At 44.4% G+C, this 26,891-nt stretch overlaps 1 protein-coding gene across 1 annotated transcript in view; it reads left to right on the plus strand.

The window, feature by feature from the left end:
- The window catches only part of CGL1 (alpha-1,3-mannosyl-glycoprotein beta-1,2-N-acetylglucosaminyltransferase), a 133,449-nt gene that overhangs the window by 65,061 nt on the left and 41,497 nt on the right, over nt 1-26,891 (plus strand). Inside the window, exons 7-9 of the mRNA XM_087387696.1 lie at nt 18,937-18,982; nt 19,202-19,264; nt 19,462-19,528. Of these exons, the coding sequence (XP_087243822.1) occupies nt 18,937-18,982; nt 19,202-19,264; nt 19,462-19,528 (176 nt within the window). The remainder of the gene's footprint in view (nt 1-18,936; nt 18,983-19,201; nt 19,265-19,461; nt 19,529-26,891) is intronic.

Consider the following 26,891-nt stretch of genomic DNA (forward strand, 5'->3'; position numbering starts at 1 on the left):
TGTATCTGCTTCAATCTCTTTCTCAGATATAGCCCATCAAAATCAGAATGAGTTCCAGTTCGGTGGTCTTTCACAGGAAGACAAGTTGGATGGTACCAACTACTCCCTCTGGAGTTTCATGGTACGTAATATTCTGATTTCTCGCAATTTATGGGATTATGTCAATGGGGATGAAATCCGACCAGCAGATATTGCACCTGCTACCCCTCCTCAGCAAGGAGGTGGAAGAGGTCGTGCACAGGGTGCAGCTGCAGGACAAGTTGTTGGTGCAGCTACAGTCAATACTCCAGAACAGAAGAGATGGGATTCACGGGATGCCTTAGTCTTGTCATGCATCTCTCTTTCAGTAAAAAGATCAATCATTCCGCATATCCGGTCGTGTAAGACCTCCAGGGCAGCGTGGGATATTTTGGAAAGCATGTATGCAGCACGGAATGATGCCAGGATATCTTTCTTAAAAAGAGAGTTGAGCAATACACATATGGAGGAGGGTGACTCCATGTCAGTCCACCTCACCAAGCTACAGGATCTCAGAGAGCAGTTGTTAAACATAGATGAAATTATTCCTGATTCAGAGATGATTACAACCACTCTGAATTCTCTTCCTGAATCTTATCTCAGCTTTCACACTTCGCTGAATTTATCATTGAGGGGGGGTGCAAATCCTCTCTCTTTTCATGAGTTGATAGGACTTCTGCTTCAGGAAGAGCAGACCAGGAAAAATTTGGCTTCACGTGCAGGTGAACAAGCCATGCTCTCAAAATTTAAATCAAAAACAAAGGGACAGGCAAAGACAACAGCAAATCAGCCTTCCAGTGGGTCAGGACAGCCTTCACAAAAGGCTAAAAGTGATGCAAGTAAGCCCAAAAAGAAGGGTTTTTGTCACTACTGCAAAAAGCCAGGTCATCACATAGCAGAATGCAGGAAAAGGATTGCAAAAGAAAAGAAAAACAGCTCAGGAATGGCTGTTTCAGATTCAGCCCCGTGTGCATCTGACAGTGGGGATGCTACAGCCAACTTTGTTGGTCAAGATTATGCCTTTTTATCTTGCATTTCAGATTCTAGGTTGGCTGTTCCAGATGCTCGGGATAGTACAGCCTCTTGCAGTGATGATACATATGCATTTTTGACTTGCAGCTTTGACTCTTCTACAGATGCATCTGCTTTCAGTGTTAATGAAACACTGAACACATGGTATTTTGACAGCGGTGCATCCAAGCACATCACTTCTAGGAAGTGTCTTTTTACTTCCTTGCATCCACCTCCTGTTGGTAAGAAAGTCACTTGTGCCAACAACTCCTCATATTCAGTACGTGGCACAGGAGAAGTTGAGCTCACTGCAATTGATGGCTCAATTTTCAGACTTTCTGATGTCTTATATGTGCCTGGCATAACCAAAAATCTCCTTTCAGTGTCCACTCTTAACAGAGGGGGATTTCAGGTCATCTTTGAGGATGACAAATGTGCTGTCCGAGACAGGGAAGCTAATTATGCCTTAATGTTATCTGGTACTCTACTGCGTGGGCTTTTTCAGCTTGATATTTTTGAGAAAAGAGCAGCTCATGCTTTGGCAATTTCTACCCCTACAACTGCCATGCAAAATGCCGAATTATGGCATGCCAGATATGGCCACATGCATTACAACAGCTTAATGACACTTCAGAAATTTTCAATGGTTGATGCATTGCCACCTCTTGAGATACCTCCTCCACATGCCTGTGAAGGGTGCATTTTAGGTAAAATGCATAGATTTCCCTTCAAGAAGGATGGTTCAGTTAAAGCTGTTCGCAAATTGCAGCTTATACACAGTGATGTCTGTGGTCCCATGAGGACTCCGTCATTGGGTGGTCATCTCTACTTTGTCACATTTATTGATGACTACTCCAATTTTACTTGGGTTTATGGGCTGAAAAAGAAATCTGAAGTGTTCACAGTGTTTAAACACTTTTCAGCCATGGTTGAAAATGAAACCGGGCTCAAGATACAGATATTACGCACGGATAGAGGTGGGGAATACCTATCTGCAGAATTTGATGCTTTCCTCAAGCAAAAGGGTATTGTGCATCAGCTCACAGTCAGGCTGACCCCTCAGCAAAATGGCAAAGCTGAGCGGAAAAATAGAACCCTCATGGAGATGGACAGATGTATGCTGAAAAGCAAACACATGCCTCATAAATTCTGGTTAGAGGGTTTGATGTGTGCCAATTACATTTTGAACAGGGCTCCCACTAAGGCTTTAAAAACAAAAACTCCTTTTGAGGTCTGGAATGACAGGAAGCCTTCAGTGGATCACTTCCGAGTCTTTGGATGCCTTGCCTATGCACATGTGCCAGTTGAATTTAGGCACAAATTGTCAGATAAAGCCATCAAATGCATATTTGTTGGATACAGTGCAGAAAGCAAGGGGTATCGTCTCTACAATCCTGCTACACGCAAAGTCATTGTAAGTAGAGATGTGATATTTTCTGAAAATTCAGCTCACACTCAGGCTGATTTTCAAATGCCTTCATCTTCAGAAGATGTCTACAAGGGTTGCTACCCATTGCTTTGGGTTCCCCTGCTGATTTTTCTGATCCAAATCAGAATTTACAGCAACCTTCAAATGCTTCAGTTCCGCCACAGGATGTCTTGCCTCCTCCACAGGCAGTGGAACAGGTGGTGCAGCAAGAAATTGCAGACATACATGCAGCAAAAACAGTCCCAAACTGGCTGTTACAGACTCTCAGGGAGAGTAAACTTGATGCTCCGTTACTTGGCCGGACTCGCAGTGCAGCAAGGCACATGGAAGGTGCTAATTCAGTGGAATCAGCTTATGCAGGTACTCTCCTTGATGAAGAGGAGCCTGCCACATTTGAAGAGGCAAAAGGTAATGTGCATTGGATGAATGCCATGCACGATGAGTTGCAGTCCATTGCAAAAAATCAGACTTGGGATGTTGTGGACTTGCCACAGGGTAAACATGCTATTGGCACACGATGGGTATTTAAAGTCAAACGGAAGCCAGATGGCTCCATTGACAGATATAAGGCCAGGCTGGTTGCTAAGGGCTATGCTCAGAAAAAGGGCATAGATTATGAGGAGACATTTGCTCCTACATCCCGGATGACCACCATCCGATCCGTAATTGCAATGGCTGCACATTTTGAGTGGAATGTTCATCAGTTGGACATCAAAACAGCCTTCTTAAATGGGGACTTGCTGGAAGAGGTGTATGTCAAACCGCCTCCAGGCTTTGAAATTACAGCAAATGCACTTCAAGTATGTAAGCTCAATAAAGCTTTATATGGGCTGAAACAGGCCCCTCGTGCATGGTATGCCAAGATACATGCTTTTTTGACCAGCAAGGGGCTGCACAATAGTCCTACTGAGAGCACCCTCTACATCAAGCTGGATGGGGGGGAAATCTTAGTCATCCTTCTTTATGTTGATGACTTACTGCTCACAGGGTCCAATGAGAAAAAAATTGCAGATTTCAAAGCTGATTTGCAGACCAACTTTGACATGTCAGATTTGGGGCTGCTTCACTTTTATTTGGGGATCCAGTTCTCTCATGAGAGACGTGGCACTGTTATGTCTCAGTCCAAGTATGTTCAGAAACTCTTGGACAGATTTAACATGCAAGAGTGTAAGCCCATCTCCACTCCTATGGAACCGGGGCTGAAACTCACAATGCATGATGCAGGAGAATTAGTTGATGCCACACTTTACAGTCAAGCTGTTGGATGTCTCATATATCTCTGCAATACTAGACCTGATATTCAGTTTGCAGTATCTCAGGTGAGCAGGTACATGCACAGCCCCAAAACTATGCATTGGCAGGCAGTTAAGCGCATCTTCCGTTATTTGCAGGGCACCAAGTCTTTTGGCTTACTATTTCCCGGGGGGGTGACTTGCAGATGCATGCCTACAGTGATTCAGATTGGGCTGGTGATTATGACACTAGGCAGTCCACTAGTGGCAATTGTTTCTTTTTGGGAAAATCTTGCATTTCATGGCTGAGCAAGAAACAATCTACAGTGGCTACCTCATCATGTGAAGCTGAGTACAGGGCAGCTTTCACAGCAACAGTTGAATGTGTCTGGCTGAGACGTTTATTTGCTGATCTTCATCTGTCTTTGGAGGGTCCTTCTCCAATTCTCACTGATAGTCAGAGTGCCATTGCAGTGGCAAAGAATCCAGTGTTTCATGCTCGCACGAAGCACATTGAGGTTCACTATCACTACGTCAGAGAGAAATTGCATGCAGGAGAGATCAGTATGATCTTTGTGTCCACACATGACAACGTTGCAGATATTTTCACCAAAGCGCTATCACGTGAGAAGTTTGAGGCATTTCGCAGTGCCCTGAACTTATATCCGTTTGGTGATTGATCAACCTTGTACATGACATTGGCACTGCAGGGGGGTGTTAGAATTATAGATATAATTCAGCAGTGACCAATGTAATATAATAAGCTAGTTAGGGGCACTTTTCCCTCCTTTAGAGGTTTTCCCCCCTAACTGCAGTTAGTTCACTAACTAAGGTTTTGTCACTAGGACAAAACCTTATCTTTCTCACTTTATGTAGTACTCTCACTACTCTATTCTATTGCAACGACGTCTTCAGCTTCCAAGCTTTCTACTCTCTCTATCTCTCTTGCTCTCACTCATTCTATCTTTCCTTCAAGAAGGCTTGTGTTTTGGTTGCCTTCAGCCTCATCAGTGGAAGGATTGTCCACGGAATAAGGATCGTCGGATGGTTGAGATGGTAGTCTCAGAATGCGACGTGGAAATGGAGGGAAGTCCCAGAGTGGAAGGAATGCAGATTCAGCTAGCGGGATCTTCTCTGAGGTCAGTACCTTGTTTGTTATGTGTGTCTGTTACTAAGCTAGTAACGAGTGCACCTGATAACATCCTATCTAAGCCCGCATCAACGGGGTATACAGCCTTTAATGATACGGAGTTAATTAAGATGAAAGGAAAAGTGGCCAATCATGATGTCATTGTGTTGTTTGACTCGGCGTCAACTCACAATGTAATTAACTCCAAGCTCGTGAAGAGGCTGAAGTTAAAGACTAGCCCATCTGACTATGCGTATACAGCCAAGATGGAAGATGGAAGTTCAACTGAAGTATGGGACCAAAGGGTTATCCAGTTGGAGCTTCATATTCAGGACTATGCTGAGAAGCTTGATTTTGAAATGACGAAGCTTGCTCATGCAGATATAGCCCTGGGTATGGCATGGCATTCTAGGAAGAATCCAGCCATTGATTGAAAAAAGCACGTATATCAATTCAAGATGAATGATGTGCTTTATGTCTTACGAGGTGAGAAAGATGTACCTCAGGGACCGTTGGTTTCCGTGATGGAAATCCGAAAAGCTTAAGAAGAGTTTTTATTCCTTTGCACAACATCGGTAGAGCCGGTTAATGATTCTTTGGCTAGCATTGATGTTACGCAAAGTGGTGGGATGGCCAAGCTGGCTAATCTTATAGTTGAGTTGTTCTCTGAATGTTTTAGGGATGAGTTACCGTATGGGTTACCTCCAGAGCGGAATGTTCAGCATAAGATTGAATTCATCCCGAGGGCAGAACCTGTAAATAGACCTCCCTATAGAATGAGTTTTACTGAAGAGGTGGAGGTGCGTAGACAACTGGAAGAATATCTCAAGTTGGGGCAGATTCAACCAAGTTTCTCACCTTTTGCTTCGCCAGTGATATTAAAGAAGAAAAAGGATGATACCTTTGGCCTCTGTATAGATTACAGAGCATTGAATAATATCATTGCTAAGCACAGGTATCTGATGGCTCGGATTGATGATTTGCTAGATGCATTACATGGAGCCGTGATTTTCAGCAAGATAGATCTTAAGTGTGGCTACCATCAGATCCGGATTAGAGCCGAGGATGTGCATAAAGCTGCTTTTAGAAGCAGGTTTCGTCATTATGAGTTTTTGGTAATGCCCTTTGGAGTTACCAATGCTCCTGCTACATTCGTCATGCTTATGAACGATTTACTACGTCCGTATATCGGAAAGTTTGTAGTACATTTGATTGATGATATTCTAGCGTTCAGTAAAAGTATTACTGAGCATCGCGAACACTTAAGAATAGTGTTCAGTACTTTGAGGAATGCTAGTCTTTATGCAAGTAAAAAGAAAACTATACTGTGTATGGTTAGGCTTGAATATTTAGGATTCATAATTACTCCAGAGGGGGTAGAAATGGATCCAAAGAAAGTGGCTGCGATACTGACTTGGCCAATCCCTTAGAGTCTGACCGTGTTGCGATCATTCTTGGGATTTGTCCAATTTTATAGAAGGCATATCAAAGGATATTTCGAAATAGTATCGCCATTGACTGATCTGACCTCAGATAGAGTATCTTTTATATGGAGACAGAATCAACAAGAAAGTTTTAACACCATAAAACAAGCTGTGGTCATAGGACCGGTGTTAAAAATAGTTGATCCCCAGAAACCGTTGTTCCTGGAAATCGATGCAGGTGGCATTGCGGTTGGAGCAGTTCTCCTTCAAGAGGGAAGGCCAGTAGCCTTTGAAAGCAAGAAGCTTTCTCTCTCTCAAAGGAATTGGCAACTCATGAATTGGAGTTGTATGCTGTTATCCATGCTTTGAAAACATGGAGGCATTATTTGTATGGTTCACAGTTTTATGTGGATGTAGATCATGATACTCTGAAACATTTTTGTAAACAGCCTAACTTGAGGGGCTGCCAAGCTAGGTGGGCAGAGCTCATGCAGGAGTTTAATTTAACGGTTCGGTACCGAAGGGAAAAAAATAATATGGTTGCTGATGCGTTGTCTCGCATTATGCACAATATGAGTTTTACGGTATTAGAGAGTGCTCTAATGGCCGAGATAAGAGAAACTCAAAAGGTGGACGAGTTTGTCCAGAGTCTATGGCCTAAGGCTCATGTGTTAAAACCCAGGGAAAACGAAAAGGATGACCTGGCATCTAGAAAAGGCCAAACATATGCAAGATATACCATAAGGGATGGTACGCTGAAAAGAAATGGCAAGGTTGTAGTACCTAGTCAGAATGATCTCAGGCAGAGAGTCATTCGACAGTGCCATGATAACCCATGTGTATGATCTTGTGAAGCGAGATTTCTTTTAGCCAAAGATGAAAAAGCATATTCATGAATATGTGACACGGTGTTTCTCGTGTCAAGTAAGCAAGGCCGAGCGGGTGAAGCCACCCGGACTTTTACAGCCCTTGGAAGTACCACTAGGTAAGTGGCAGATCATTTCCATGGACTTTATTGTAGGGCTGCCTGCGACACAAGGTGGATATGATTCTATCCTTGTGGTGGTTGATCGTCTAACCAAGATGGCTCACTTCATTTCGACTAGAGAGTCTGTTAGTGCCCCACAAGTGGCGGATTTGTTTACTAGACATATATTTCGTCTGCATGGATTGCCTAGATCCATAGTGTCAGACCGAGATGTCAGATTTACCGGTCATTTTTGGACAGCGGTATTTGAGACACTAAGGACTGAGTTGGGAATGAGTAGTGGGGATCATCCTGAAACGGATGGTCAGACGTAGTGTTAGACCGAGATGTCAGATTTACCGGTCATTTTTGGACAGCGGTATTTGAGACACTAAGGACTGAGTTGGGAATGAGTAGTGGGGATCATCCTGAAACGGATGGTCAGACGGAGAGAGTCAACCAGACTTTAGAGGATATGCTGAGGGCATATGTGTCATTGAGGCAACATACATGGGACAAGTGGTTGCCATTGTTAGAGTTTGCCTACAATGATAGAAAACATTCCTCTGCAGGGTTCAGTCCGTTTGAGCTGAACTATGGTTATAGACCAGCGAATCCAACTATAGTTGGAGTACCTTAGAAAGTGCCCAGTGCCGCGAACTTTGTGGTTCAGATGCGGTAGATGCTAGCACTTGCGAGAGCTAATATCCGCCAGGCTATGGATAGAGCCAAGGTGTATGCGGATGAAAACCGGTCTATAAGAGAATTTAACGAAGGAGAAAAAGTTTTTCTCAGAGTTCCTTCGCACTCGAAGTTAGTAACTTCAGGAGAGTGTGCTAAGTTATCACCTCGATATTGTGGGCCGTGGTCAATTCTAAAGAGAATAGGCAAGGTAGCCTATAAATTAGAATTGCCACAGGGTTGCAAGGTGCACCCGGTTTTTCATGTTTGGCGCTTAAAGAAATTTTTACATACAGGTGACTCACTAATCGAAGGTGTGGTTTTGTTTCTGGAGATAGAGGATAATGCAAGGCGTAAACCAACAAGAATCTTGGACCGAGGAACAATGCAAATACGAAATCGGAAGATACCCACGGTGTTGGTTGCATGGCATGGTCAGCCTCTATCTGAAGCTACCTGGGAATCCGAGACTTTATCATCGAGGACGCTGATGTCTGAAGAGGGAAGGATTGTTACGCTCTAGCCGAGGTAGCATGACCTCGGAAGAATCAGTCGACATTTCCCTTGAAGGATCTATGTTTGTAATATATTGGTTTGCGCTTCACGTAAATGATCGAGAGGGAGTTAATGTCAAGGTCCTAGGTGAGGGTTGATAGCACCAGACTAGGTGGATCTAAGGCTAAGGGCCTAATGCAAGAAATGTGCCTAGGGGCAAAGGAAAATTTAGTATCCCAAGAGAGGGGTAAAAAGATGCATTAGGAAGGCCCTATGATAATGACATGTGGCATCTAGATCCATCTAGGGAGATGGGGCTTGTTGGAGTTAGTGAGAGATGGAGAGGGGACTTTTCACGTATGAATTTGGGATTCTGATTTATCTGTTAGCTTTCACGCTCCAACGGGATTTGGCTGGGAGGATACTCGTGGTGCTATTCCTGTGATATGTAGTATAGGAAATAGAGAAAGTGTATGACAGTTCGGACAAGTGCAGGATGGACAGAGGAGAGTCTGAGCACCATTGGGGTTAAATAAGGTTGTCCACTTTAATCAACCTTGTTTGGTTTCTAATTGATGAACTTGATACTTTTATTGTGACCCTTGGAGGGGCTGGTTAGTCTCTAGGCGGATCTTTACTTCAGATTCTCCTTTGTAGATGGCGTGGGCTTATTGTCCTCCTTAATTGAGGGGATGCAACGACACTTAGATGCACTCCTTGCCCTCTGTGAGACGCGTGACTTTAAGGTCAACCTCGGTAAAACGAAGGTCATGATCTTCAACACGTCTTGAGCAGCCATGCACAGAGAGTACTTCACCCTAGATGGGTTGCCAGTGGAGGTGGTTGCCTCCTATTCATACCTAGTGGTTCTGTTATCCGGCTTGATCTTTACGGTGCAACCTGCATTACATGCTTGTTTGAGCAGGGGATACGCTGCACTAGCCAGACTCGAGCGACAGTGCTTTCATTCTGATTTTCAGGGCCCTCAGACCAAGACTCTTCTCTTTGACTCTTTGGTCAGATTTTGGGGATAATACCTACCAAAGATAGATGGGCCCATGTTGAGAGGCTTCAGGTTCTTATGCTTTCATGGATGATTCGCAGTAAGCCTTGAGTCCCACATCAAATATTTTTGGCTTAGTTCAGAGCATCCTCACTACAGTTTGATGGGTCATTCCAGATCACCACATATATTGGAAACGGCCTTCAATAAACAAAAGGGGAGTGATCTTCTTCTACTCAGTCATAAACTTCATAAATAGCCACAATGCAAGCTTCAGTCACTACAACCACTTAGCAGAACTTAGAAACAAACCTAAACAACAACAAAGGGGAGGCTAGAATGCCCCTGTTGAATGAAAATAGTACACAATGCACCCACTTGCCCCAAATTCCTTGGCACCCCTTATGGTATTTATTTAATGCTTCTGAATGGAAATGCTTTACAATAGGGGTTCACCCCTGCACTATTCCTCTCTGCGAACCCTCTACTTGTATTCAGGGCATCTAATCCAAGTGCACCACTAGAATTCCAACTGGCAAGGCATACTCAGGCATCCACTTTTGCTCTGACCGAACTGTGAGGCATTCAGGAATCCATAAGTGTGAGGCATTCATGAAATGGGCCAGCAATTAGAATTCCAACTGGCAAGGCATACTCAGGCATCCACTTTTGCTCTGATCGAACTGTGAGGCATTCAGGAATCCATAAGTGTGAGGCATTCATGAAATGGGCCAGCAATGCTATCCCATCCCCGCTCTGTGGAAGGCAACCCTGTGATGAAATCCATAGCAATGTGATGAGTCCATTTGCCTTCTGGAATAGGTAATGGCTCCAAGAGACCTGCGGGTAGCCGGCTGTCCACTTTATTTTGCTGGGAGGGCAAACATTCACTAACAAATTTAACTACATCCCACCACAAGCCATCCTAGATAAAGCACGGGTGATGATGCTCGTTTCAGTAGCTCCACCCTTACTGTGATTTGTATCAGGTTTTCTTTCAGTCTCATAGACCCATCGATCTTCCGAAGACTCTAATAAAATTTCTTTCTTTCTGTTTGACCTTTTCATATGTTTTAGTAAACAGGAGATGAGTGCATTTCTTGTAAGACCAGCAGTCGGTACTTTGAAACTGGCACCAAAATAAATTCTGTCCTTGCACCACAACAGCCCATTATGCAGCTTAAATTCAGCATGCTCCTGGCTCAATGGCTGCCTTAGAATCCTGCATGTATTCTTCCTGAATACCATGAATCCACTCTTGGTAGATGGTAGAAATGGCAGACAAACTGCAAGCCCACACACGGGATAAGGCATCTGCAACCACATTTTCTTTCCCTTTTCTGTACTCGAGGTCGAAATCATAAGACTGAACCTTAGCCAGCCACCTCTTCTGCTTCATTGACAAGTTGGGCTGCGTAAGGAAATACCTGAGTGTCCTATGATTTGTCTTAACCTTGATTTTGCTACCGTACAGGTAGTGGTGCCATTTTTCGAAAGCATGGAGGATAGCCAACATTTCCTGATCATACACATGATAATCTATTTCCTTGGCATCCAATTTCTTGCTTTCAAAAGCAATTACCTTGTGTTCTTGTCTTAGCACAGCCCTAATCCTCTGCCACTGGCATCTGCCTCCACAATGAAAGTACGTGAAAAATCAGGGCATACCAACACAGGAGCATGAGTGAGGCGAATTTCAGGTCTTCAAAGCTGCGCTATGCATCCGTAGACCACATAAAAGCATCCTTCTTCAAAAGGTCTGTCAGAGGGGCTGCCCTCTTGGCAAACTTGTGAATAAAGCGCGTGTAGAAGGAAGCAAGACCTAGAAATCCCCTCAACTGAGTAGGGTTGCGTGGCTGGAGCCAATCCTCAATGCATTTCACCTTTGTAGGTTCCACTCGAATGCCATCCTTGCTCACAATGTGACCAAGATACTCAACCTCTTGTGCCATAAATGTGCATTTGCTGGCTTTAGCATAAAGCTGATGCAACCTCAAAATTTCCAGCAGTTCCTTGACATGTCTGATGTGCTCCTGCTTATCCTTGCTGTAAATGAGGATGTCATAAAAAGTACCATCACATATTTGAAAAGAAGAGGCTGCAAAATCTTGTTCATGAGTGCCTGGAAGGTAGCTGGTGCATTGGTCAATCCAAAAGGCATCACCCTGAACTCATACAGTCCCCTCTCTGTGCGAAAGGCTGTCTTGGCTCATCCCCAGCTTTCATTCTAATCTGATGATAGCCGGACCTCAAATCAATCTTAGTGAAAAACTGAGCACCCTTAAGTTCATCCAACAGGTCATCTATCCTGGGGGTTGGAAACTTGTTTTTGATGGTGACCTTATTCAAGTCTCTATAGTCAATGCACATACGGTAAGAACCGTCCTTCTTCTTCACTAGGAGCATAGGGGATGCAAAAGGAGAAGTGCTATGAGTGATGAAAGTCTTCTGAAGTAAGTCCCTTACTTGAGTTGCCACTTCCTCTCGTTCTACCTTAGAGAGCCGGTATGGGGCCTTATTGATTGGCTTACTGCCAGGTTCTAGGACTATGGCATGATCTACATCTCTTCTTGGAGGCAACTGTGATGGAAAATCAGCAAAAACATCTGCAAACTCTGAGAGCAATCTGTGTATATCAGAATCATCAACACGGGGAGTGCCACCCTCTTTAGACTGACACATTTAATGCATATATGGCGCTGCCCCTTTTGAGCTCTCTAGCCAACGGCCTTGCTGAAATGACCTGCAATTTAGGAGCTGCAATACCATGCAATGTAACTGATCCATATCTGTGGACAAAGCTGAGTGTTAAGGCATTGAAACCCATGCTGATTTTGCCCAGTGATTGCAATCAATCACAGCCCATCTATAGGGCCCATGTCAAGTGCCAAGAGATCACCTGCAAATGTACAGTCATCGGAGAACTTAATCCTTGCATCTTGGCAACAAGATCTACTGATCATCATATGCTGTCCATTGGCCACTTCTACTCTCAGCCCATGGTCTATCTCAGTAGCAATCAGTCCCACCCTCTGTAAGGGCTTACAGGTAACAAAACTGTGAGTGCTACCACTGTCCACCAACTTATCACAATCTTGCCATTAATCATCCTTGTTAATCTGATAGTATCAACACTTTTGGCACCCATCAGGGCATGCATGGAAATAGTATAAAGTGTTGGCTGGGCATCTCAATAAATCTCATCCTTGTTCACAGGAGCATTACCACCTGCATCTTCACGTGCATAAAAAGGTATTGCATCGTGATGGTCCACAGAAAACAGTGTTGGCCTACGGCCTCTCATGCCTTCAGTGAGCAGAATCTCATACGAATGCGAAGCATGAGTGTCATGCGCAGTAGCACCACCAGGATCAAAAGGAAAGTCAGTGCCCTTTGTGACTCCAGTGTCAGGAGCCTCATCTGCATCATGTATATTTGCCATCTCATCCTGAGACGTATCCAAAGAATGTGGGGCATCAAACAAATCCTCGTCATCTGAGAGGTCAATGTAAGGCGTGGCATACATCATCTTACTACCTGAGACAGTAGGAAAGCGAGGAAATGGTGCTGCTGCAGATTTCTTGTCAGTCCACTCAGCAAACTTAGGCTTCGACTCAGTGTCATACCTCGTAGCATGTGAGCTGCCCATGGCATTTTTGTGCTTGCCAGCATATTTAGGCTCAAATACTTTTGCAAGTTGAGCTGCCCTCTCAATTGCTTGAGGGTTGTGTGCCTTCACATCTGCAGCGAGAGAAGAATTTAACCCATGGATGAAACGCAACAGCTTTCCCTTTTTAGATACGTCCTGCACAAAAGGGAAAGCCTCCAAAAGCGTTGCAAGTACTCCTGGACCGTACCGGTCTGTGACAAGGCATAAAACTCAGCCAAGTATTGATCCAATACAAGTGGAGATACAAATGTAGTGACCATCAATTCTTTGAAACCTCTCCAAGTGGTTGGTTTCTGAGGCGAATCCCTCATGTATTGCCACCATGTGTGGGCATAGTCCTGCATATGCATACCTGCAAAAATGATGCGCTTCTCCTCAGACTTGGGGTAGAAGCAGAAATAGTCTTCCAGCTTCGTCAGTCACTCCTGCAACTCATTGGGAGTGCGAGTGTCCCCTTTAAACTTATGTATTGTGAGTTTGTCCTTCATATCCTTGGCTGCATAATTCGTGTGTGTGTAACCTCTAGAAGTGCGGGCATCATCACGCTTGAGGTTCACATAATCGGATTAGGGCATCTCAAGTTTGATGGCCTCAGGTAGGGCCCTGTATGAACGCAAAGAATCTGCCAACATGTCATTAAAAGTGGCTTGCTGCCCACCACCAACCCCCTGCTGCGTAGAAGCTGCTGCCATGTGATGCACTGGCTGCGTCTGGCTATATGTGTTCCTTGGCGGAGCGATAGGTGCATGAACCCCGGGCTGGGTCTCTTTGCCAAATGCATCTCTCCGAAATGATGGCATACCAAAGGGCTGAAAAGAGGACTGACCTCTCTACCAGGGGTGTGGGCTGCCATATAAACCCAAGCCAACTCCAGGCATACTTGCTGGTGCAGTGAAAGGAGCACTAGCCGGATGCACACCAACGAGTCGGCCACCAACGAGTCGGCCCAAAAGAGACGGCTCAGCCTGCATAGATGCAGAGAGCTGAGAGCCAAAAGATGGCCTGACATCTTGCAAGAAGGTGCTCTGTGGCACAGAAAATGCATCATCTATGTCCAGGTAATCCCCAAGTTGGGGTACATGCAATGGTCCAGAAGACTGATGCTCATAGGCATGACGGGCATTTGCCATAAAACCCCTGCGTGGAGCAGATAAAACATCATGATTGTTTGAATGGTCCCCTTGTTGGGGTGCGGTCTGCTTACCCTTATCCTGCATAGCAATGGCAGATGTGATCTGCTGACCAATTTGCTATCCCATCTGGAAAAGAGCCCTATCTTGCATAGCCATGGCTGTGGTAAACTGCTGGATGAACTCCTGTCCTATCTGGTGAAAAGCACCCTAGAGCATAGAGGAAAGGGCATCTAGAAACTGTCTGCGTTGCTTGCACGTCCCGGGATGTAGGAGAGAGAGGCTGAGTGGAAGGAACCTCTGCAGCACCAGTGGATGCAACCACTGTGGCAGGCACTTGCTCATATTGAGCAGCCTCATCAGAGTCATGCGATATATCATGAGGAACACGCTTCGGTGCCATGGTGATTGGCCTTGGAGAGAGAGCTCGAATGTAGGCAAGGAGAAATGAATAACAAAAACCGTGCTGTAATGAGCCCCTGAGATAGTGTGTGGAAAACCCGAAAATGTCGATGGAGAGGCTCAGAAGAAAGGTCGTCGAGGAAGCTTCAAAACGGAGCCAAACGGGCTCTAAAAGGCCCATATAAAGAGGCTGAAAGTGAACTGTTTACCCCTCCTTTTTTTTTGGGTGGGGGGGTTCCCTTAGTCACCTAGGACAGTTAGTACAGCAATAACCTAAGACTCCTAAGGCAGTTAGGACTGTTGGTTAGTCTAACCTAACCAACCCATGAGGTACTCAATCCTAGTTAGTTTGACCCAACCTAACCAGACCAAACTAACTAAACCTAAACAAAGTAACTCAACCCACTAACTAGCTAGACCTAACCAAACCTAACCAAATTTAACCAACTAGCAAATCCCACTAACCCATTGTAGTCAGGAACCTTAGAGGCTAAGATTGCAGGTGGGTGTGGACGGTGGCGCACGGGCGTAGATTGGCGCGGAACGGGTGGTGAGACGTGTAGACGGGCGGCGCACGGGAGCGGACGAGTAGACGGAATGGGAGGGCGACATGTGGAGGGCGTCGAATTTCCAGGACGGGGACTTGCAGTACTTCGAATTTGTAGGACGGTTCATAGCGCGTCGGACGGGCTCACAGCGGGGACTTGCAGGACTTGCGTATGTTGATGAACATGGATGGACGCGGGCTATGGCGGCTGAGGGCAGCGGTTGGAAGAGTGGTGGCTGGCGGGTTGACAGGATGAGGGTAGCGGATGGATCTGTACTACAAGAAGCCTTCTTGCTCGTTGTTAAGATGCTTTGCGAAAATGAAGTCGAGCTCATCTTGCTTCATCTCCAGCTTCGTTGAGAACGTCGTTGAAGGCCAAATGTTGGTTGTCTGCGTCAGGATGTAACTGAGAGTTCTCCAAGCCTTGAAAACTTGTGTGGTTCTATTGTGCTCTGTTGGTGCTAGAGTTGGGGCTTTGATACCAATGTAGAGAAGGGGGTACGGATAGATTTGGAGAAAGGGAGATAGAGGAGTAGAAGGGAGAGAGAGAGAGAGGAAGAGGGAGAGGAAAAGGGGTAGGAGAGAGAGAATGTGGTAGGAAAGAGGGAGAGATTGAGAGGGAGTAGGGAAGAGAGAGAGAGTGAGTGAGCGTAGGCAGGAAGGAGGAAGGGAGAGTAGACAGGATTAGATGTCACATAAAAAGTACATAGTAGGGACTTATTTAGTCCCTCCACATTTTTCCCCTAAAGGGCCTCTAACTTGGCCTCTTTTTTTCCCTTCATTACAAATTCCCGTTGTTTGCGTAGAGGGGCGAGCTCCTTCCTTGCACCTATCCTCTGTCCAAGCTCCCTGTAGGGTACAGGTGACTCCAGCAATCAGGATAAGAGAGAAATGAAGGTAGAGGGCAGAGGGTGAACAAGAAAGATCTGTAGAGGAAAGATGGTCCACAGATATGCCCCACAATGATTGCCTTAGGATCTGTGCCTGAGTCCTCCTAAGAGAGCATGCCAAAAGCAACAGGGAAAGTTCCTCCTGCAGTCTGCACTGGTCCAGAACAGCTCTAGAAGCCACCATGCAGCCAAAAACACATGTAGAAAGGTCCAGAACAGCAAAAGATAACCTTGGGCACTTGCTAGAGGCAACTGTATATGTCCACATGGATTCTGTACAGCCGTACGTCCGTACAATATGTACAAAAATTTTCAGAAAGTCAAAAAATGACTTCTGGCACTTTCTAGAAGTGCGTACTAGCCTTGGAACAGCTGAAACAAGCTTAAACCAGCTGATGAAACAGCGGAAACTGCACAAGAACAACCGAAAACGTCCAGCATAGTCTTCTCCTTCTCCCAAGCGTGGAAGATGCTTCCAGGAGAGTGAGGGAGAGAGATGGTAGGTGGAGGGGAGCGCATGCATTTGCATGCATGCCACTTGGCCATTCATTAAAGTCCTAACCACCATATCAAGGACAACGTTGGTTGTCCTTGGGCCCGACTTTTAGACTCCTCTTTAAAGCCTTTGCCTTGCCCCTAGGACCTAGTAGTGCACCTAGACTTTGCCCCTAGGAACTTCTAGGAAGCGTGCACTTCCTCTAGCCAGTCCCTCACAGCCAAACCATTACTACACTTAACCTTGGTTAACCTTGGGTTAAGCGTGGGTTGAGTTACAAAGATACTTTACTTCACTTTCCACGTCCTCGTGACATATACTTACCCCATTATACAGCATGGATCCCACACCACAGGGTGACACAGGTTTTCTTTGTTGGCCCTGTCCTCCTCCATGGTGTTAGCAGCAGAGGGTGACCCGAGGTGCTAGGATGCACGTACATTGCAGATGATTTCAAAGCGTGGGACTTCACATAGATAGGTTGCCTCCTTTCCAGTACAGTGCTGAGGCTCCTTGTATCCCATTCACCTATCACGAGGTGAACTAGGTCATCAGGGAGGATCTCTTATAGTTACACACATTCAAGACTTGGTTGGCACCTTGTGAGCTTTCTATGAAGCTCGGCTTCTACAGAGATCATTGCTTACGGATTTTGGCAGAGGGCATCGTTGATCCACCGTATTGAGAGTGGTCGAACGGAGGGCATACCCAGAAAGGGCCGCATCTGCATTTTATGTAATTCTCAGGTCAAACGAGCACTTCACATTCAGATCCCTTGTGTACTATGACATTAGAGGTAGCTACTATTGCCTTTTCAGAGATGGTCTTGGCTCCCTATCCAGTTTCCTATCCTACCCAGACTAGAGATGCCTGGCGGCCTTCATTCATGAGGCCGTCGAACAGAGTTGCTAAGAGCATGTAGGGATGATCGGGACACATAGTTAGACCCCACTCAGAGCACGATCACTCAGTTTTTCCAGTCAAACAGCACCGACCAGGACGACCCATAGAGACGGCGGCCTAGAGGACCTGAGCTAGAGTTAGAGATACGCCAGACCTACTGGCGCACTCATATCACATTAGGGGACCTTCCCTCCATGCTCACCGGATTGGGGGGCCAACCCACAGGAGTGATGGTGGCACTTGTCCACTGCATGGCTATAGCCAAGAGACCACATCGGACAACATGTATTGATAGTCGTCACCAATGACCTATCACAGGGTACATGCCATCACATCAGCCTTGCACATCGGCGCCCCCCTCCCAAAGTTGATGCCCATGCTAGCTCCCTTTTCTAGAGCCCGAAGATTTCTCTTTCTAGATACCGTTGCCGCTATGTTTAGGACTTTTTGGTTTTCATTTGTATTCAACATGGGTGTTGATACCCGTTTAGTGGCTCCACCGTAGTTTCTTTCTAATCTCATAGACCCTTTGGTCTTCCGAAGACGTTTAATAAGTTTTCTTTATTTCTTTCTTTCCCCCTCTCACAAAGTACCAAAGGAGGTTTGATTGTTGAAATGCCCGAGCTTTGTCTTTATTGCCTTGTCAGTGAAGAGACACATTATGAAAGAATATAAAATCATGCACTCATGCCAAGGATGCCTGGTAGATATTGGCAAATATGTATCATGTTAAGACTGAGGCAAGGGTCATTCCTTTGACCAATCAGCCAGAGAGACCATCACGAAGCATGTGTCAAAATCTCAGATCGGAAAGATTAGCTTAATAGCATAGATGAGACCATTGAGGTAAAAAAACTGGTCTGACTCATTCTCAACAGTTTGGCTCCTTCATATGGAGTATTTGTTACTTCATTGAGTATTTCCCTAAGGACAGCTCCTATCTCATTTGATGAGCTGGTGGGTTTGTTGTTGCAGGAGGAGAAAAGGTTCTTTAATCTCTCCAAGTTTTGTCATGCCTCTAGGCATGGTGAGCAAGCACTTGCTACCCATGGCAAGGTAATTTTTTACGGAAACAACAATGCCAAAGAGAACAAGAGTCATGCAAAAGCTCTACAAAAAGATGGACGCACTTACTGCAAACAGCCTATCATTTTATTGCTGAATGTCACAAAAAAATTGCAAATGAGAAAATGAGACACTCCACTTCTATAGTGCCAATAAAGGGCATTACATGGGAAGAAAGAGGGGAAAGGCAAACAGAGGTGAACCTTTGCTCAATTCTTTTCCAGGGTCAATTGTTGGTAAAGCTACAACAAAGTATGAAGATAGCATTGGTTTGCTAGGATAAAGCGTAGATCCTAGGATTTTGAATTTGGAAGATAAAAGAGTATGTTCTTAATTCTCATAGAGAAAACTTGTCTGTTTTTAATTCTCAGAGAGAAAGCTTAAGAATATAAATATTAATTCTTGGCACCGTACTCAGGATTTGAATGGGTTGAGCTTTTGCAGGTATCATAATTCGGTTGCATCAAAATTTCCTCTCTTTATCTCCCAGGTGAATTGAATGAAATAATTGGGATCTCGCACTTTGTGATTTGTTTTCTTGAAGCTTAATCTTTTTAAATGTAGATTGTGCGGACATGGGTGATAAAGTTTGAGAAACGAAATCTTGTGAACATCTAAAAATCTTACCAAATGCTTAAATTTCATTCATGGATCTCGAAACTGCATCTGAAGATGACACTGAAATCTGAAATTTTCTGTCATGGTTTAGGATGGGAAAAACGAGGAAGTAAAGTCAAAGGCAATGAGTTTTCCTCAATTTTCCTATCTACAGGTCAATATCTCCCTCTGTAATCTTTCTCTCGCTTTTTCTTTTTCTTTTTCTTTTCTTTATTCTTTCAGTGAGCTTCTAGATAGATGCTGCATTTCTCCATTGAGCATTGCTTTTCCATTATTGGGTGATTTATAGAGAAGCCTTAGTTGGAAGGATGGTCGTTCTTAATTCCTGCTTTCCCTTGTTGATTTGGATAGCATTTAGATTTCGCCCCAGTTCAAACTGAGAGGCCTGGTGAGATGATCGCATACTACAGAATTGCAAGTAAGTTGTTTTGTAACTTCTGTTGTGCTGACCAGGTAGTGTTATGTATCCTTCATTCTTTCATAGGATTTGATAATTTTGTTATAATCAGGTCATGAAACAGGCTGTTTTGGAATTTGCTCTTAATGTAACTTTGTAACATCTCACCAAAGAAAGACTATGTGATGGTCGAATGTTCTTGAAGGATCCTTCCTCTATAGCAATCGATAATTTTGAGTCCTTGATATGGATCATGGTATTTGATGGGTTTATCTATGGACTGCAATAACAAAGAAAGACATGATCCACATAAGAGAGGAAAAAGAAGAAAAAATGGAAAACCATGATCAGCATGTATCTTTGCTGGCTTAATACTTAGCTTATAGTATTTGTGGGCACAAAAGATAATTATGCGGATTCCAGATTATAATCCTGAGATACCAGTACTTTGAACACTTGAAGTACAGCTCAATACGAGAAGGAACTCGAATTCTAAGCACGTTAGCAACAGACTACTGGTATTTTGTAGGCAGGCTATCTAACCTATTCCTCGAAATTTCTGGAGCCTGAAGGAGCTCCTATTTTTAACATACAGATGCTAAAATCTTAGCCTCCAAATTGATAACTGTACATTTACAGAGGACTTTGGTTCTAAGTTCAGTAATGCATACTGTTATATGTAGGTGAGGTGACCCTGTCTCAGTACTCAGCAGGGGTTGTAGCTGCAGTGTGACAGCCATATGCTGTCAATCCATATGGGAAGTTATGATCTCCATTGCTTCGTACATTGGCTGTTGGAATTGTTCCTTCTTGCACAATGAGAGGCAAGCGGGCATTGTAGTGATGTATCCATACTTGGACTGAAGTTTGCCACAGTGTGGACACAGCCAGAATTGCCTGTTTGGAACAAACTTGTCTGTGCCTGAATGAACGATTCTAAGATGTGGACTACTGTTCAGCCCATTGTTTAAAGATGCAGCCATATATAACTGTGCATACGGACATGGGGATGTACTTGTCTCATTTTGAGTGGCTGCAAATTATCATCTTCCTTTCAGCCCTGCAGATTGTTTTCTTAAAGTTATGTTCCTGCAGACAGTTTCATGCATTGGGGATTCAGGAACACACTGATCTGATCTTAAAGTGTAGGAGACTCTGTTAAGGAGATCCTTATTGTTGGAAGCAGGCATTTGGGCTCCTAGATCTTTTATATATAGTTTGTCGCCCTCTCAGTATAATCTTGCCGGCACTGGGAGGACTCACTGACTTCACTAGACTGCAATGGAGAAAACCTGAATGTAAGAATTTCCTCAATAATGAGCAGACCTGGTCGTCTTGTCCATTAGTCATTCTTTTGGGAGTATTTAGTCCAACTCTTTTGCTGGATTTGTGGAATGCCATTGTTTCATGCTCTATAAACAATCCTTGTTCAGTTAAATGTTTTTGAAACTATCCCTCGTATACGTATGGCTGTCTACAGGTCGACCTGGTGAGTAGAGGATAGACAAAATTTGCCATCAGGGGGAAGTTTGAGTCATATTATCTTCTAGTTCTTGGAATATGATGAAAATTATAGTTTACAGCACAAAACCTTGCAGAAGAGATTGAGGCAAATCGATTAGGTATCAGTCTTTGATGACTGAAACCCTGATTTAATGCATTATGACATGTATGTGGCAGAGGGTACCGCATCAGCCATGTGCATACCAAATCAAAGCTCTTGAAAGAGATATAGTGACAACACTAAATCTCTCACCTTTCAGATCTAGTTTCAGATCTAGTGAGTAGTGTTTGATTGCGTCTCTTCCCACTAGACTTCCCCTTGTACCATGTTTTGATATCTAGTGTTCTAGCAGTAAATGACACACCCTTGTAGCTGCATGGACTATGCGCACCAAGCTTGGGTGTGAGCACTTGCCCCTAGGGTCCTCTATTAAGATGAGTGGGCTATTACACCAAATCTCTCAGCTAATCAGATCTAGGGGAGTAGTGTTTTGCTCTATGGGCTATTCACACTAAATCTGTCAGCTATTCAGATCTAGGTGAGTAGTGTTTGCTCTCCACCCAACCCTTGTTTGAGTGTATCTCTTCCCATTAGACCCCCCTTGGTGCCATGTTGGGGAAGGCTAGGCGGCAACACATGACACACCCTTGTAGCTCCTTGGGCTATTCACACTAACCTTAGGTGTCATCATGCCCTCTGAGGGTACTTGCCCCTAGGGTCCTCTATCTAAGATGACCCCAATAGAGTAATATAGTGTTCATTCCTAGGCCTTTGCTTCAAACCCCTATTGCAAACTACTAGTCGTAGATCTAGCCAAGGGTCCATTTTCTAAAGGTCTAACATCCTCACTAAGCGGTATCCTTGTTTTCACCACATTATAGGTGAAGTAACATCTTGCTGTGACAGTTCTGTTCGGAAACCATTTCTTGATTTTTCTCACATTTTCACAAGCCGCATTTCCCTAGACCTATTCTTTCTCTTAAAATTACTATAAAGTGACTCCTTTCTGGTTCATTTGGAAAGGTGATTCCTGGTCCTTTGAGTCTTGGGTAAGTTAACAAATCCATTGTGATGCTTTCCCATTTGCCAATGGATCTCTAATGCATGAAGCAAGCGATTTAAATTAAGACGCTTTTCTTTATTCACTCGAGGCATTCTTTTTCTCTAGAAAAAAGAAACTGTTATATTATTATGAAAATCCATATAAATATTAGCTATCCACAAGGTCATTGACAAGGAGAGACTGGCTGTTTGCAGCTTGCTTCTTAGGGTTCCAGCTCATCACCTAAGGTAACTTTGGAGTAGGCCCTCACAACCAGTGTGGTGGGCTTTACAACTAGTGGATTCTTGGATTCTTGTGAATATAGAATGTATCTATATACTAGAACTTGCAGAATCATGCATGATGCTTGCAGTTTTGTTGGAATGGAAGTGAGGGAACACGAGAGAATGGAGCCAAAGCAAGCTGGAATGAAATTGCAGCAACACAAATGAACTACAAAGCTAGGGTAGTCATAGAGACAAAACCCTAGAATGAACCCTAATTGGGGTCAAAAGATATGTTGTGATTAAGTCATGTAAGAGGGTGGTCTTTTAAAACTACCATATATTAGGTGTGTTTCCACCTGCTACGCATAAGGCACCTGAAGGTGGGAGGTGCCCCTATGGAACATAGCTAGGGGTCTGAATAAGGGTGGGCTATAGCCTGAAGTTGAGACTCGAGCTATTATAGATAGCTCTAGATTATCTAGATAAGATTGCTTAGTCAAGAAAGTCAAGATTGTTCCTAATAGGATGTTGGCCTACGACAATGTCCACCTTGGCCTATATATACTAGTGGAGCCTCTATTGTTGCCATCGCTTTGAATAATGTATCTCCCTTATGGATAAAGGCCTAGGAGGAAAGTGCTTTAGGTAGAGTGGCCTCAAAGCAAGGAACATGACAACTTCACTTTCATGGGTGAGATCCTTTGGTGTGGGATACATTTTGGATGGTCTTGGCTCTAGGATGGTGTACTTGAGGTTTGGTTGCAGCTTGATGTACAACGTCTATGGCTGAGAGGTGAGTTCAATAGCTCTCTCTTATGTGGTTGATTTTGATATATTGTTTGTTTTGTTACTTACATTGGAGTCTATCTCGCCCGAGAACCATCTAGGCCTATTGACATGTTTAGGTGTGAACTAGACCATTAGGGTTGTGTAAGGTGGTATAAAAGCACATTGAGATTGAATTTTCAATGTTGTGATTTGACGTACAAACTTGTTTGAGCTCTCTAAACAAGATCATCATCAATCCCGAAGCATTTCATGGAATGCAATTTCAGGGCAAAGCTAGGTGTATTGGAAATTCTGTGTTTTGCATTTGTGGATTAAGAATTGTTGGAAATATATTTTTTATATATACCTTTGTAAGACTATAATATATCCAATCGTACAAATATTCATTGAAATTTGGGGGAAAATAAGATTCTAGTAAAATGATGATTTGCTGGAACAATGTGTAATTTTCAAAAGAGGGCAAATGCATGAGAAGCTTACTTGAGGAGTTGGTGACTTCTATTGATGGTTTGGGATTAAATATTTTTGCTTCTTTTGGTCCATAAAACGAAATTGAGAACTTACATTATTGTTTTGGTATGATGCACTTATTGGCTGACGTAGATAAGTGAATGTTGATGTACATTGACGTAGGTAAGTGGATGTTGACATACATTAAAGCAAGTCCATTGGCTTTGTTCCATCTTCTTCTTTCACAAGAAAGAAGGAGAGGCTGAATTTGGATGAGAAAAAGCTCGTGAGAGCCAAGTCTGCAGTCCCTTTGATTCAAGTGTATGGATCGAGGACACCCTTTCAAAGATTGTCCAAAGAACCAAAACAAAGGAGCATGTAGCCCAAGTAACGTCCATTCCAAGTAAGCTGCCTCACTCTAGCATAGAGATTGATCACTCGCAAGTTTCTTGTGAAGGTTATTCTTTGCTTTTGGGTATCATAATCTGATCCACCTTGGACGTCTGGATAAGTTATGGGTTACCTACTCCATGTACAGGGGCATTTTCCCTCTCCCTTACACTCGTGAACAAGACCTTAGAACATGCAAAGATTAAGGAGATGAAGGAAGACTTTAGTCACCAATTCAAAAAAACACATTTGGGCTTGCAACATATGGGCAGCACATCTGAAGACATACCTAGTAATGGAAGGGCTTCTTGGAGGGCAGATCTGGCAAAGGTAGATCCAGAGTCTGTCCACATGAGGAGAGGACCTGATTGCACAGGAGATGAAGACTACAACAGATGGCGCCAAGAACAGTGCAGATGACGAGGCATTCAAGGCATGGATCTGGCCTCGAAGAAGGCAGATCTGGAGCAGCAGGTGGTAGTATCCCGGGCGAGAGGCACCTGGGTTGAGCTGGCCTGTGGGCAGGTTAAGGGCCTGCAACAGGCCTGACAGAAGAGGGCCTGGTAGCAACAGCACAACGGTAGGTACTAAGCCCTTAAGTAAGGAAGGAGAGCCAGCCAACCAGGCTGACCAGCAGATCAGCTGGTTAGGGCTGGTCAAGCCTGCAAAAGGTGGCCAAAAGCGCCTCAAAAGGAGTGCCCCCCCAGTTGGTTTTGGGGGGCAGCAAAGTCAGCAAGAAGGTCTTTCTGGTCGGTCAGTTTTGAGGGGGTAATCCAAGAGGCAAAGGAAAGCCAAAGGTGCTGCAGACTTAACTCTACATAGGGCTGAACCCTAGACTGTCTACCAGGGCTGCAAGGTGCTGAGATCTCGACAAAGAGCCTACATATGCTCGAGGTGGAGCACGTGGGTTCAGAGATCTAGAGGCATCTGGCAGATAGTAGAAGAACCTTTGAGTAAGATCAAAGGACCACATCCTGGTGGGACTCTGGATCCATCTTTTGTATTGTATCCATAGCTTTGGATGGAAATATATTGTTTTGGTGGATTCCATATCTGGCTTGGATCATTGTCCATATGCTAGTCAGCACAACACATCTATGTGAAGCACATTAAGTAAAGAAGTTTGTGATTCCACACACACCACACACTGTGTGAGCTCCTGAGCTATTCTATTAGTATTCCGATGTGCGTAGCCTCTTTTGGTCGATTTCGAACATGGTATCAGAGCCCAAGTAGGAGGCTCACAAGTGTGGGAGCTTTGGAGAGTCTAGGAAACTGGATGGGACCAACTATCCTATCTAGAAGGTGAAGATCCGGAGTCATGTAGTGGCTCGAAAAATGTGGAAGCTAACAACGGGAGGGGAGGCGGTAGATGGAGATGAACTTGAAGCTTGGGAGGATAGGGTCGCCCATGCCCTAGCATTGATCATAGGGACTATGGCGGACTCAGTAATTCCTCGTATTCAAATGACCGACACGTCAGTAGAGGTGTGGGCCATTCTTAAGGATCTGTATGAGACAGATAATACATCGTAGATCTTGACTCTTCAGCGTCAACTCTATAATATGGATATGGATGAAGGAGATTCGGTTCATGACCACTTGATGAAGGTCAAGGTGGTGAGGGATCAACTAGCATCGGTTGGTTAGAAGGTAGGCTCAAGCAGTTGGCCTTGATGGTACTTGGGATGCTACCATGGAGTTTTAAGAGCCTCGTTACAACTGTGATAGCAGGATAGCGGACCAAACTTCTGACCTTTGAGGAGATGGGTCTGTTATTGCTACAGGAAGAAGATAGGGAGAAGCTGTGTAAGAAAGACAACAACGATAGGGCATTGCTGGCAAAGGACAAAGCCTGCAGAGGACATGACAAGCCTAAGAAGGATGATTCTGGAGATGACGGGGACACTTCCAAGAAGAGGAAGCGGGAGAAGAAGGGTTTCTATTGTGACGAGCCATGCCATTTTGCGAAGGATTGCGAAAAGAAGCCGGTGGATCAAGGGTCAGATATGCCTAGAAGTCACAGTGAAGATGTCTGATATTGAGATGTGGGCCGAGGAGGAGTCAGAGAGCTTTGTGAAGGTGAAGGACAACAAGGAGTGCTTGGACTCTTCCAAGTGCATGGCTCGGAATTGAAGTTAAGAGATTGTAAGGTTCTACATAGTGGCAATTGTTTCATGCTTTGTATGTCATGCATTTCTTGGTTCAGCAGCAAATAGAGTAGAGTTGCTACTTCTAGTTGTGAAGCTGAGTACAGAGCAGCTTTTACAGCTACAGTGGAGTGTGTTTGGCTCCGGAAGTTACTTGCAGATTTTTATGCATGTTAGAGTGCTCCTATTGTCATCTTCATTGATAGTTAGAGTGCTTTGGCTGTTGCATGGAATCCAGTTTTCCATGCTCGCACAAAGCATATTGAGGTTCACTATCACTATGTCAGAGAGAGATTATCAACAGGTGATATTTAGTGTCTTATGTTCCCATTGAAGACAACTTGGCAGATTTTTTTACGAAGGCTCTACCTCGACCTAAGTTTAAAGCTTTTCGGCAAGCTTTAAACTTGGCACCTTTTGTGACTTGATCTTTTGTATTCTGTATAGTCATAGGTTGCTATATCCCTCTGCCTTGTCACATCATCCTAGACCTACTCCTAACCCCTAATTCTGCTCGAGCCCTTCTTCTCTTAGCTGGCTCAGCTGGAGCCTTTCCTTCTGCTCATTTCTACCACGATTCAGCTTCATTTTCATCTCCTTCCAGCTGCCTTCTACCCGTTTAGGGTTTCTGCACAGCCGCCATCTTTGCTGCCCTCATTTCGCCTCTGTTTTGCATCTTCTTGTGACCATTCTGCCCATCTAGCCTCTCCACAGCCCTGCTGGTCAGCTCGTTGTCAAGTGGTGTGTGCACACGTGTTGCTGGACGGAATATCCTTCAAGTGGCACCTGCATACGAGCTGATTCGGAGCTGTTTTCAGCCTCTGATTGGGTG

The sequence above is a fragment of the Dipteris shenzhenensis genome, chromosome 2, assembly GCF_047967505.1.
Source record: "Dipteris shenzhenensis isolate YYH24624 ecotype China chromosome 2, Dip_SZ_1.0, whole genome shotgun sequence".
Lineage (NCBI taxonomy): Eukaryota > Viridiplantae > Streptophyta > Polypodiopsida > Gleicheniales > Dipteridaceae > Dipteris > Dipteris shenzhenensis.